Here is a 14,914-nt window from a genome sequence, read left to right as displayed (position 1 = left end):
ATCAACCAAAAAGTATTAACAGAGGCTAAAACAGTAAATTAGGTGAAAAAGAGAAGAGCCCAAAGAAGACGATAAAAGGTACTGCGAGAGAGATTCTTTATTTGTGGAAGTAGGCGAAGAAGACATGAAAGAACAAGTGGAAGAGGGCAAAATTGAAAGGCTTTGTCTGGACTTTGGTGTTACTTTCAGTCCTTGGTTTCTTCGACACCACAAAAGCACAATATCAAATTTCAACATGTGGAGAAATTATTAAGGTGGGATTCAAAGGGTGGTGGAGAGAAATGCAAGGATATATCAAAACGTTGATGATGCTCAATATTGATAGAGAGCATATGGGACTCACAACGGTAACTTGTAATCTTATATATATATGCATTACTACCAAATCTATTTATCCAGTGATTTGTCTCATTAATTAGTCACTATTAAGAGCTTCTATTAATTTGATCATATATATATATATATATATATTATTTATACGGTATTATAAATAATTAAATATATATATATATAGAGGGGGAGGACATCGGTCACACAGATGTCTGGTCATTAGAGAAGCAATTAGGTGCATGGCATTCCATCCAGACAAGGAGGTAGCATGTATAGGATAGGGTTCAATACTTGGGTTGGGTTTTGTCAGCTTCAACTCAAGTGTAATTTCTGTTAGATAAATAGATAGGACATATCTCCATGTTTTAAATAAATTAACATGTTGAACAGTACTGTACATGTCGAATTATACATTAATATTGCCTTTCCTAGAGGGCACCTTTTTTTTTTTTTTTTTTTAAAGTTTTTTATTTTAGTTTTTTTAGTTTTGGTGTTTTGGGTGCAAAACTAAATCGGATAACAATTCCAAACTTCGGACTGGCAGTGAATATTTGATGGGTTAAACGCATGCGAATTAATTTCAAGAATGGGCTGGATTCCGTCATCAATGGGTTTGGGTTTGAGTAGTTCAAATTTAATAAAACCCAACCCAAAGTAGAAATGAACATCGAATGGGCTTTCTTTAAAATATGGCCCAGATTTGTTCGACCTGCCGAAATTTATCTTACAGGGTAGCACCTTGAGGACCACGCTAAATCCGGCCCACATCATCAGCACAATAATTAAAAATAAATTTAAATGGAAATTGAAAATATAAAATAGATAAGAGCAAAATCAAATCCCTCTTTTTAAGTTTGAAAACCCCCGAAACCTCAATTTTGGTGCTCCCTCTCTCCCTTTCCGTCTTCCAAAACCCTACGCTCTCTTTTTCTCCCTAGCTTTCTGCTCTAAGGTCTAAAAGATCTCCCTCGCTCTTGTTCTAATTCAAATATCCCATTACATTCCTCACTTATTTACTTTAAAACCCTTCCTCGTTTTCATCTCACCCGCTATCTAAACCCTAGGGCTAGCAATCCACAGAGTGATTACTGAGCCAGCCATGGACTGGAACCCACAAACCCTACATTTTCTCTCCGAGTGCTTTCTCCACACCCTCTCACCATCCCCTGAGCCTCGCCGCCGTGCCGAGGCCTCGCTTTTGGAGGCCTCCGACCGCCCTAACTACGGCCTCGCCGTCCTACGCCTCGTCGCCGAGCCCTCCGTCGACGACCAGATCCGCCAGGCCGCCGCCGTCAACTTCAAGAACCATCTCCGGGGCCGATGGGCCCCCGCTGCGTCACCGGACGAAGCCAATGCCGGACCTTTGCCATCTCCCATCATCGATTCCGAGAAGGACCAGATCAAAGCCCTAATAGTCTCCCTCATGCTCTCTGCCACTCCCCGGATCCAGAGCCAGCTCAGCGAAGCCCTAGCCATCATCGGCAAGCACGATTTTCCGAAATCGTGGCCCGGCTTGCTACCCGAGCTTGTTTCAAGCCTCCAGAAGGCATCGCAGGCATCCGATTACGCCTCCGTTAACGGTATTCTAGGTACTGCCAATTCTATCTTTAAGAAATTTCGATACCAGTTTAAGACCAATGATCTTTTGCTTGATTTGAAGTATTGTTTGGACAATTTCGCTGCACCTTTATTGGAAATTTTCCTTAAAACTGCCGCATTGATTGATTCCACTGCGAATTCGGGTGGGTCTGCCCTTGCCCTACGCCCGCTGTTTGAGTCTCAGAGGCTATCCTGTAGGATTTTCTATTCGTTGAATTTTCAAGAATTGCCCGAGTTTTTTGAGGACCATATGAAGGAGTGGATGACTGAGTTTCGGAAATACTTGATCACTAATTATCCCGCACTCGAGAGTAGCGGTGCTGATGGACTTGCTCTCGTTGATGACCTTCGCGCTGCAGTGTGTGAAAATATCAATCTCTATATGGAAAAGAACGAGGAGGAGTTTCAAGGCTACTTGAATGATTTTGCATCTGCGGTGTGGAATTTACTAGGAAACGTATCTCAAGCATCAAGCCGTGATCAGCTTGCAATTACAGCAATCAAATTTTTGACCACCGTCAGCACTAGTGTGCACCATGCTTTGTTTCAGGGTGAGGGAGTGATACCACAGATTTGTCAGAGTATTGTCATCCCAAATGTGAGGTTGAGGGATGAGGATGAGGAACTCTTTGAGATGAATTATGTTGAATTCATCAGGAGGGATATGGAAGGGAGCGATCTGGATACTAGGAGGAGGATTGCATGTGAGCTTCTTAAAGGCATTGCAACAAATTACAAGAATCAGGTCACTACTTTGGTTTCTGTACAGATACAGAATCTTTTAAGCTCATTTGCCACAAACCCCACTGCAAACTGGAAGGACAAGGATTGTGCCATATATTTGGTTGTCTCCCTTGCAACTAAGAAAGCTGGTGGAACTTCTGTCTCAACAGATCTTGTTGATGTTCAGAACTTCTTTGGATCAGTTATTGTTCCAGAATTGCAGAGTCAGGACGTGAATGGGTTTCCGATGCTTAAGGCTGGTGCACTTAAATTTTTCACCATGTTCCGGAATCATATTCCAAAGAATGTTGCAGTGCAATTGTTTCCAGATTTGATTCGGTTCCTTGGTGCAGAGTCAAATGTGGTTCACTCTTATGCTGCTAGCTGTATTGAAAAACTTTTGCTGGTCAAGGATGAGGGAGGACGGCCACGATTTACGGCAGTAGATATTTCTCCATTTTTCTTAGTTCTGATGGAAAAACTCTTTAAAGCCATGAAGTTTCCAGAATCTGAGGAGAATCAATATGTAATGAAATGTATCATGCGTGTTCTTGGTGTTGCAGATATATCTCCTGAGATTGCTGGACAGTGCATTACTGGTTTGACATCTATTCTTAGTGAAGTTTGCAAAAACCCTAAAAATCCAATCTTTAACCACTATCTGTTTGAGTCAGTGGCTATTCTTGTCAAGAGAGCCTGCGAGAAGGACTCTTCTCTAATATCAGCCTTTGAAACAAGCCTCTTTCCCAGCCTTGAGATGATATTGACCAATGATGTAACCGAGTTCTTTCCTTATGCATTTCAGCTGCTGGCTCAGCTTGTGGAGTTGAAAAGGCCATCCCTTCCTTTGAGCTACATGGGGATTTTTGAGATCCTTCTTTCACCTGAGTCATGGAAGAGAAATTCCAATGTCCCAGCACTTGTGCGTTTGCTTCAGGCTTTCCTTCAGAAGGCACCCAATGAACTCAACCAAGAGGGAAGACTGAGCCAGGTGCTTGGGATTTTTAAGAAGCTTGTCTCTTCACCAAGCTCAGCTGAACAGGGTTTCTATGTGCTAAATACTGTTATTGAGAACCTTGAATATAATGTAATTGCACCCTATATTTGTCACATTTGGGCAGCGCTTTTCACAGAACTGCAACATAGGGGAACAGTAAAATTCATCAAATCTCTGTTGATATTTATGTCACTCTTTATCGTCAAGCATGGTTCCACAAACCTTATAGATACAGTGAACGCTGTTGAACCTGGTGTCTTTCTGAAGATCTTAGAGCAAGTTTGGATGCCTAATCTTAAGCTTATCACTGGAGCTATTGAGACCAAGTTGACTTCAGTTGCATCAACCAGACTTATATGTGAATCTCCAAGCCTTTTGAATGCTGCAGATGGTGGTCAACTTTGGGGGAAAATGCTGGATAGCATTGTTACACTTCTTTCACGGCCTGAGCAGGATAGGATTGAGGAAGAACTAGAGATGCCTGATATTGCTGAAAATGTTGGTTACACGACCACCTTTGTCCGTCTATATAATGCTGGGAAGAAAGAGGAGGACCCTCTAAAAGATGTAAAGGATCCGAAGGAATTTTTGGTTTTGGCATTGGCAAGGCTTTCTGCCCTTTACCCTGGGAGGTTGCCCCAAATCATCAGCCAATATCTTGATCCAACCAATCAGCCAGCATTACTTCAACTCTGCAGCACTTACAATTGCCCCATCGTTTGAGTGAGTGCTTTAGAAGTTACATTCTTTCAGTTTTTATATTATGCTTATTATTATTTGTTGCTTTCTCATCTTGGAATGACTCAACAATTTCTTTTTGATTGGTGAATAATAGTTTAGTTGTAAACTTATAATCAAGAATTTCTATGTGATTGGTGATATTAATTATATAGTGAAGTTTGATATTGTTTAGAATTTATTTATTCTTATGTATGAGAGGGAATGCTCAGATATTGGTTTCTGGTTAGGTATTATTTACAAGCAAACATCGTTGTAATTATATTGATATGACCTTCAGATTTACTTGGATTTCTCCTTTTTTTATTTTCTACTCAATAGTTTCGCCAGAATTTATTTTATGGTATCCTCGTTTCTGGTATATAATCGTGCGCCCCCTTCCTCCTCCTCCTCCTCCTCATCCTGCCGCTGCTCCTCCTGTAGTGCTCCCGTAGAAGTGCTAAGTAGTACTCCTATGAAGTATGAATCAGTCATCAACTTCAATCCATATTTCCATAATTTCTTTGCTATGTGCATATAAGAATTTGTGTTTTGAGAGTGATTCTGTTATCTCTTGTGGGCTAACAATTGTGACTTTCTCAGTATAATATCATAGTTTGTGCATTTTGGAGTCAGAAATATTAATGTTGCTTATATTTCCTTTGTTGCAAAGTTCCTCCCTTTTTTATTTTTATTTTTTATTTTCTTTGGGGTAAAGATTGATTCTATGTTTGTGTTAAATTTCAATTTTCTAATTTTTTTAAAATTCAATATTATGATGATGACTTTAACATCCTCATCATCAATTTCCGTTGAAAATGTTTGTATTGTCTCACAATCGTGAATAATCAAATATTGAATTGAACAAGGCATATTATATCGGTCTAGAAAATAATCTTCCTTTGGAATATATGGCATTGCACAAAATCACAAACTTAAAACTCTATCTGTAAATTTATCAACCCAAAATTCCTTAAAATCATATTGCCCTTTCTTTGGAGTTTTCAACCAAAAGTTATATTTCAAATTCTTTGGACGCCTGCTTTATGTTCTTTCTTGTGCTTCACTTCTCATATAGTGCCCTCTTCTTTGTCCTCTTGCAATTGATTCCTTTTGGCAAATATTAGTGCTGGCATTTAGCATCTCTTAGAAAGAGAGTGAGGACAAATTTTAGATGCTCCTTGAGATACTGGATCAATACTCTGTAGGTGATGGTGTAGAAAAGATGATTGTCTTTATTTGGTTTCTGTTGGATAAATATTTTGGGGGACGACAGTGCCATACTTGTGTGCCAATAGGGTATTGGAGCTTTCATATCAAGTTCTGGTATGCTTTGTTGGTCCATGTGCATAGATTGTCATGACATGCATGCACTACACCAACTAATCTTCTTCTGGGCCAGCGGAAAGACAAGAAGGAAAATCCGGAAACTTCTAGGATTTGATGCACGTTTTATCATAAAAGATAATTTTAAATGGTTCATTCGTTTAATTATCTATTTCCTATGAGTTTAGATTCAGCTGTCTGAATGCAATTTATGATGCGACTAATTGCTATAAAAGATGATCGGATTGTTAATTGTATAACCTTTCAGGATCTTCAGTTGGCTGCTTTATGTTCAAAGTTGGAACGAATCTTGAATCGGCTTGTGGTTATGAGCTACAGTAATTGCAGACAAGACAATTTGGTGAACGGGTGTCATCCATTTTTGTAAACATCATCAGATCTTTATGGCAGTGTTGTGGAAATTTTGGTTTCATCCAGCTAGCAGCTGGTGGTTCACGGTGTTATTCATCTGGGTTTTGGTGTTTAAAAACCCTCCTGTATTTGGGCTCTTTACTTCGTTTGGTCAAAACTGTTTTATCTCAATTTCACATCATGCATGTGTCAACAATTGTAGATTTTTGTTTTTACAGGCAATTGTAATGACTCTTTTTTAATATCATTTTAATATATAATTCATGTATGCGTTATTGTCGCTTTAAATTTCAATGTCAGATGTCAATTAGTAGAATTTGATCCCACATTTGAGCAGAAAAGCTGGAGCATTTTCTTGTGATTTTATCTCTGTATATGATGCATATTCAAGTTTTAGGTATCTCGGAATCAATGGAATTATTGAATATCCAAAATACAAAAATATCATTGAAAACATTAAAAATTATTTAATATCAATAATTTTTTTAAAAAAAACAACATAAAGTAATAGTAAAAAAAAAATAAATTAAATAATTATTAATTTGTCTATAATAAATGAAGAGATATTAAATATCTATTATTTTTCTTAAATAATGGAATCATAATAAGCTATAACGGATATAAATATAATATTATTATAAAAAAATGATATGTTAAAAAAATTATTTATTAATTAAAATATATAATATAACTATAATAATTACATTATAATTTACGAATATATTATATAGAGTTTTTTAGTTGTTGAAATTTTTTTTCCCTCATTTTTATTTAAAAATGTATAACATGAAAAATGATTAATTTAGATTAAAATACAATATTTTATGTTGTAAACTTAACTAAATATCAATAATATTTAAAAAATTTTGATAAAAATATTAAATTTAATAAATATTTTCAAGATTTCATAAAAATTTTAGTAGAAATTTTACAAATATCAATATATGTTGTAAAATATTTGACCAAAATACGAAAGAATTGATCTGGATATATATGAACAGAAAGTTTTAGGAGAATATTAAAAATTTTAGTAGAAATTATGAAAACTTATCTATTTAGTTTTGAAACCATATTTCTTATCGGTTTATTAAAAAAATGAGAATTTCATAGAAATATATAAAAAAAAAAATTTATGGATATTTAAATTATATGTATATTATCTAAGGTAATTGATTTAATTTTGTTATCTCTTAACTTACGTGAACATACCATGCCAAACTTTTTTAACTTATTCATTTCAATAAATTGATTGCATGCTGAAATAAATAGAGCATTAATTTTCGCTGCTAAGATGCACCGAAGTGCATGCAATTTTTGTTTGTTCAAAGAAAAGAGACAACAAAATTGTTCTTCAATGTTTCGGAGTTACTTAAAAAAAAAAAATAAATAAAAATAAAAGCAATGATGCATATTAAAATAATTTTTATACGTTGCCCAGAATAAAAGATGAGTGAAAAAAGATTTCTTGAATAAGAATTGGGCTTTCAATCGTTCAATTGAACCATTCAATTATGTTAAGACATTATTTCCAACTTTCCTTCCAAGCGGATCATTAAGATCTTCTTACGACCTTCACCACTATATCTTGGGCAATATTCTTTCTTGATCAGTACGTGGCTTTCCAACTTGTGTGGTTTTTAAACATTTTTCTCATTACAAAGTTTCTACTCAGCCAATCAGTAACCAAGCACAGGCCAATAATGTGGTTTGAGTTTTTGTTTTTGATCTAATGTTTGGGATCCATAGTATTATGTTTATGTCAAAGAAATCATCTGTGTGTTCCCTATTAGGACAGATTGCTATATAAATTATTCGTTTTGTGGAAATCAGATTCTTGAGTATGTTGAAGACAAAGGGTGAACCATATTGAACCCCTGCGTGACAACTGGCAAAAATCCAACAGAAAAACAAATAATAGAAAATACTATCTTTCTTTCTTTCTTTGTTTTTTTTCCCCCTTTCTTTTTTTAACTCACAAGTGGGTGTTTTAGATTTTAATTTTTTTTTTTATAAAAAAAGTTAAAAAATAAAGTAACTGATAAAAAAAATGTTCCACAAGATCTAAATATATTTTCTTAAATAAACAATGATTTTTGTGTCCCAAAAAACATTTTGAAGACGATATTCTTGCATAAGATTTAAATAAATATATATATATATATATATATTTTTTTTATAATTAACGATTTCGCCGATTTATTACAGAATTAAACCTAAAGGGAGAAATATAAGAAAATATGACCTTTGCCAACTCGACTAATTGCATCCTTATAAATACCCGATATTTCATTTAACATATTTGGCATATAAAATGATGTGGTGTTTCACAAATCAACCAAAACCCCATTGGACCAGTTCAAATCAAGGTGAAATCTTCAGCTAATTATTTTATCATAGACTTAAATTCATTCTAATGTATTAACTATTATATGTTTATACTTACTAAGAATATCACTTTGACATAAACGGCTAATGAAATGGATACAATATGTGATAAGCGTCCAAAATTTTATTATATACATAGCTATACAATGTTTAATTAAAGTCTAAGCAAGATTTATTCTTTTCTTTTTTTAAAGAACAAAAAAAAAATAAAATAAATCATGGTATAGAATTTGTATAGCAGCCAATAACAGTGCACTCTGCTGGACTGCCTAACTGACTTCCACTAAAACATAGTATAAGAATTGTTTAAAGAGATTTAATAGAAGACATCAGTTTATATTAATGCATATTTTTAGTGTATGATGTTTCATACCAGCAAACCTTTGTCCAATCCAACGCATCGGTACTGCGGAATTTATGATTGTTATGTTTCTTAGGACCCACCCTAAACCTTATGGTGGGGTATATATATTTGGTCCTCTTTCCCTTCCATACTTGGATAAAACCTACTTTAGGCACTAAATTTCATTCTCCAAAGCGTCTTCCATGAGCCAGATCCATAGCCATCCGTATTATTATTATTATTTTATTTTATTTATTTATTTATTTTTAATCTTCTTAGTGGTAACTTTACCTAATTTGACCGATCCCTTGCCGTCCATATGGCTTACTTTGTATTGTATACAGGAAATATATATATAGATATTTTTAAATATAGGAAATTATAGATAATGCTATATTTCTAAGTATTTCTATATGGATGGTGGAAAGAGAACAAGGACCCTAAAAAGAAAGTAACTCTATAAAAGAAAAAAAAATTAAAAAAATAAAAAACTCTTTCAATGAAATTCCCACAATGAAATTATTGAGATGGATTACATTATATGTGCAAGTTATTTTTGTAGGACATGTTTTATGCTAATTTGTTTCCATATATGTTTTTTTTTTTTTTTGGGTATGCATAAAATAGTTATTGATAATGAGAAAAAGAAAAAGAAAATCTTTCAATGAAATTCCCACAATGAAATTATTGAGATGGATTATATCATATGTAATCCATCTCATATGTGCAAGTTATTTTTGTAGGAAATGTTTTATATTAATTTGTTTCCATATATATATATATATATTTTTTTTTTTTTTCTTTTTGGTATGCATAAAATAGTTATTGATAATGCGAAAAAAAAAATGAAAAGAAAAAAGGACCCAACATGTTTAATTTGTAAATGGCAAATTCCACTCAAAGGGGTTTAAAATCCTATTTCTTTCCTAAATGTGTAAAGGTTACATAATGGGCCTCGTTTGCTAAAAAGAATAGAAAAGGTGGAAAAAGGTAGAGAAGCATTGGAGGCAAATGGACCTTAAAGATTCTCAAGCCTAAGAAATGCATCTAACGGCTTAGAAAGTGTCAAACTAAGTCAAAAGTAATTCATTATTTGTACGGCCAAGGTGGACCTAAATCACACTTACCTGCTTCTTAATCTACAAGTTTTTTTTTTAAAAAAATCGTCAATACAAATGGGTATACAGATTGGTGGTAGCCTTCATTAGTTACTTTTTGATTGTCATGCTGGACTCAAAAGTGTGGGTACCCCATCTTAGACTCTACAATGTTAGTCGTTTTTTCTTTTATCTAAATTTCTGTTACTGGTTTTCCAAGGCCTTTTAAGGGCTTAAACAGCCAGTTAGATGGAATCAAAAATCTTTTACTGGTTTTAGCCAGAAACGAAAATTATACCTAGTAAAAGAGGTTATAGAAGCAAACGTGAGAAAAAAGAATAGGAAAAAAGTAAGAAAGAAAGGAGAAGAAGATATATAATTGCCTTTTTTTTTTTTTTCTTTCTTTTTTTTCCTTTTTTGTTGTTAAAGGCACTGCAGTTGAATAATAGGTAACAGTCTCAAAATGGGTAGCATTCAAAGACCAAATGTTTGAGTGGATATAGCAGTAAAAGATGATAGTGCTGGGTCTGGAGGTCATTTTTGGGAAAAATGGAAAGGTAATGGGCGACTGCAGACTGAAGTCTGAAAGATGCAGAAACGCTGAGCTTCTTTACAAAGACAAGTCTCTTTCTATCATTTTGGTTTGGATAGGAGGGAGATAAAGGCAATCCAAATCCTGCCTCATCCTCAAGGAATATATAGATATATATATATATATATATATATTTTATATATAAAATGAAGCAAATAAAATTTAATTAGTAATAATGAGATTCATAAAATCATGTGGTTGGTTTAAAAGTGCGCCCCCCCCCAACCAAAAAAAAAAAGAAAAAAAAAAGGGTCATTTTCAGAATAGTTGTTGAGATGGTACTGAATGGATTTAGGAGGGAGTAGAAGAAGAGGATCATAATTTTTGTTTTTCTGGATTTTATTGTCTTATGTTAATGCTCCAAACTGTTGTTGCCTCTCTTAATAATTAAACGATATGGAAAGTTGAGTCAGTGGGTGAAAGCAAGGGCAAAGGGGGCACAGATAGGCAGGTTGAGGTTTGAATGATTTGGTGCCCTTTGTTTGGAGGTACACAAAATCCCAATTCACCTAACTGAACAAACACCTATGTCATGGTTTATGAGCTTCCTGTTTCAAACCCTAATTCACTCTCATAGGTAAGCTATTGCAATTTTCAATATCCAAAAAATAAAAAAACAAACAAACAAAGTAATAAAGATAAAGAGAGGGGTTTGGTTGGGTTTTGAATAATAAATTAAGGTAAACAGACACATATGCTTACATGGAATCAAATGTAGGGGAGGGACTCCACTGGGATCCAATTGCCCATGATTGTCTTCACATGTTTTAACATGAATTCCAACCTCAAAGTCATTTTATTTCTTTATGATTCTCAAGGCAAACTAACCCAAAAAAAAAAATATATATATATATATATATATTATTATATAGACCAACCCTAAGTATTCTTAAAATTTAATTGCTTTTCTAGGGTACCCTACATACTAAAATCTAGGTGGCAAAATGAAATTACAAAATTAGTCAAAACCCCTTCAAGGGTGTGAGTGGCATGCCTTAACAATGTGCGAGGTTTTGGGCAGCCAACAAACACAAACAGAATTGGTCTCCACATGGGGTGTGCATTCAAAGTCACCAGCCCCACCAAGCATGTATTTTTTCCATATTTAATGTCACAAAAGGAGGGCGCATTCTCTCTCTCTCTCTCTCTCTCTCTCTCTCTCTATATATATATATATATATATATATTTTAACTTTAACATGATCAACTACAATTTTTTTTTTTCCTCTCTCTTTTAACAATCCGAAGTGATGGGAACAATTCAGAAGATTCTGCTTAGATACCAAATCTTTAAATACAAATTAATTGCGAGGAATAGAATCAAAGGAAAACATTTAGGTCAGGTCAAGAGGACAAGTAAAAGAGAAAAAAGCCATTTTCTTAGCAATTGTCACAAATGATCCAATTATCTAATTCTTTTTTGAACAAATTTGAGGGATCTAATCTCCAATCCTGATGGAATCTATAGATCAGATGGATAAAATTATAGAATATGTTAAATTTTATTAATATATTATTATTATCATTATTAACTTCGAGTTATTCAGAGAATTATATAACCTTTAAGAAGTTCCAAGAGTCATTTTTTAAGTCTAAATTACAGCCATTGATCAAAGAGTCACCGAGTTCTTTTAATAATTCACCAAAAAACTTCTTTCAGTAAATATACTAACACGGTAACTGCGTTAAGGTTAAAAGTGTAATTTCGCCTAGACTATGTGTACCAACTTTTTAATCTGATTGGTCTGTCCTTTCTCCCGACAATGTTCCTTGTTGATCGTACCAAATTAATTTCACTAAAGAAAATTACGCAGAAGACCACTAAATAGAAAATAGTAAATATATATATATATATATATATTATTAAAACTTAAAATTCTATTTGGGAAATTTTAAAGTTGATGGGAAATAATTTTTAACATTTAGTATTTTGTTATTTAATTTTTTGATAATTAATTTTTTTTTATTTGTTAGGAATGTTGAAATTTATAAATAATTAAATTTAAAATTATATAATAAATTAAGGATAAATATATATTTTATAAAAAAATTTAAAATTATTTTATCTGGAATTCATAAAATAACACCTATATATGTAGAAACAATTTTTTCACATATTTTTTTATATTGATAGAAATGTAATTCCTTGAACCTATATTTTTTCACCTTATAATAAATATCTAAACAAATAAAAATTATCATTTATTTTTAAAGAAATTATATTCGTATTAACTTTACATCTATCCAAACATGCCCTAAAAGAATTTCCATGTCCAAATATGACTTTTTGATTTTTTATTGTAACTTTATCTTTTATGGAAAAACAATATGCTTTCCCCTCAAATTTCATGGATGGTTTCCCTATTTTGCATTTTGCATGGGATTTGATTGGATGAGTAAGTCCAATTCAAACTCTTCAACAAATGGATATCTATCGAAACTTGACATATTATTTTCTTTTTTTATTCAAAAAATTAAAAAAATAGTAATCCAAAAACATAAAATTAACATCGTCTTTCAGAAAACTAAAATATAAAAATAATGAATTTTTATTTTTTATTACATGATCAATTTATATTTTTTAGATATGAAATTATGAATTTGAGATATTAAAAATAAAGTATCATTATAAATAATAATATAAAAATCCTTTAGTTAGTTATTGACTAATGAAGCTGACCGTACAAAAATGCTGTTTTTTATGTATCTTTGTAAATCTTATCATTATATATATATTTTTTTTCTTTGGCCTAAAGGTGTAATTTCGAATAAAGTTATATACGATTTAAATAATCGAAATAAAGTCCCGTCCCCTCTTTGTCCCTTTTCCTTGCATAGAAAATATGGTTGCTTAATGTTGAAAATATGCAAAGTAGAAAGAATCGAATCCTTCATTTGTTTGCTTAATTAAAAGTTTGGTTCCTTGAACATACTCTTTTTTTACTTTTTATCTTTGCTACTCTTTCAAAATGAGGTAAAAATCCGAAACCCTTTTATCCACCCATTATGCATTTTGATTCATTTCACACCCCAAAACTCTCTAGTATGATGCTCATAACTAATGATTCGTATGAGCAAGAATTATTGGCACTTGATTGTGAATCAAATTACATAAAAAATAGTCAACCAGCAACATATAAAAACAAAGAAAACAAGTTGTTAATAAAGGTAGGAGAAAAAAAAAAAAAGAAATTTATTTTAAAGTGAAAAAGAATGATGATGCAAGAGATTATGAAGGATGGGTTTCAAAGACAAAAGTTACTTGATGTGAAGTAAGGTGTTTAATTGCTTGGCTAAGGGTAATGAAAAGATTTGAGCATAAGAGAGGGGCATTTGGTGCTATAATTAAGCATATTTAAGAATAAGATTTGGATCCCGCTCCCACCACTAAGCTTTTCTTAATATACATATGTAATAAATTTATTCTCATCCGTACGCTCCATACATTGTATTAATTGATATATTTATTTTTCACACATAAAATTAGAGCATTGGGCTTTTGTTTATTTATATTATTACTTGTTTTTGAAAGCAACGGCGCTCATTAAACTTGAAAAACAATCACTTAGTTGATTTTTTTTTTTTATAAACAAAAAAAAACTAATAATAGAAAGTCTAATAAATAGTGATTCACTCCACCCCCTCCTTATGTTTGGTCAAAGAGAAAGCGTAGATTCCACGGCTATATATACTTTAGTATATACACGACTAATATAAGCACATCTCACTAGAACAAATGATATGATTCTATCTAGGACTACTACTAAGATTGTCTTTCATAAAATTATAACTATATATTCTTAAGTGCTTTTGTATACCCTCTCTTTTTTTCTTTATGGGGACGTCTTCAAATCACATAATTCAAATATTAATATTGATTCCGTTACCGAATTTCCAAAAACATCTAGATTAGTTGATATTTAAATAATTAAGGATTTGCATATAAATCAACAAATATAGATATTCTGAAATAAAAAAAATAAAAAAAAAGAAGGAAAGGAGGAAACTAAGAGAACAATAATGTTAGAGTTATAAATTATTTATCAAAATTATTTTTTTAAATAATATAACAAATAATGTTATAATATTTAATTAGTTTGTTATTTATTTAAATGATCATTTATATTTTAAAGTTATATAAATATATCAATTAATAAAAAATTGATTAAAATTTGTATATCTGGTATATAACTTTGAAGAAAAATAATCAACGAAACATATGATAATAAATGACTATAATGGTATTAAATTCTTGATCAAGGTAAAAAGAGTGCTAGATATATATATGTATGTATGGATGTCTTTGCCCAATGTTTTTTTAAGTCAGGTTTATTCTTCGAAGACTAACTTCAAGTTTTTTCAATTTTTTATAATTTAGAGAACAAGATTAACTTCAAGTCGAGAATCAATGTTTTACTCCTATATATGTAACA

General features: G+C 32.3%; 1 protein-coding gene across 2 annotated transcripts; it reads left to right on the top strand.

Moving 5' to 3' along the window:
* The first annotated feature begins 1,170 nt into the window (after nucleotides 1-1,170).
* Nucleotides 1,171-6,332, top strand: LOC107423665 (exportin-2). 2 transcript variants are annotated; one of them, XM_016033271.4, is made up of 2 exons: nucleotides 1,171-4,372; nucleotides 5,970-6,332. In XM_016033271.4, exon 1 carries the CDS (start codon nucleotides 1,430-1,432, stop codon nucleotides 4,370-4,372), a length of 2,943 nt encoding a protein of 980 aa, XP_015888757.1. In that variant the 5' UTR covers nucleotides 1,171-1,429; the 3' UTR covers nucleotides 5,970-6,332. The 2 variants fall into 2 exon arrangements, with proteins under 2 accessions (XP_015888757.1, XP_015888756.1); XM_016033270.4 differs by having other exon boundaries at nucleotides 5,961-6,332.
* Nucleotides 6,333-14,914: the final 8,582 nt, after the last annotated feature.

The sequence above is a fragment of the Ziziphus jujuba genome, chromosome 7, assembly GCF_031755915.1.
Source record: "Ziziphus jujuba cultivar Dongzao chromosome 7, ASM3175591v1".
In the NCBI taxonomy this organism is placed as follows: Eukaryota; Viridiplantae; Streptophyta; class Magnoliopsida; order Rosales; family Rhamnaceae; genus Ziziphus; species Ziziphus jujuba.
The sequence above is the reverse complement of the archived record's forward strand: the minus strand, read 5'-3'. Positions and strand labels throughout refer to the sequence as shown.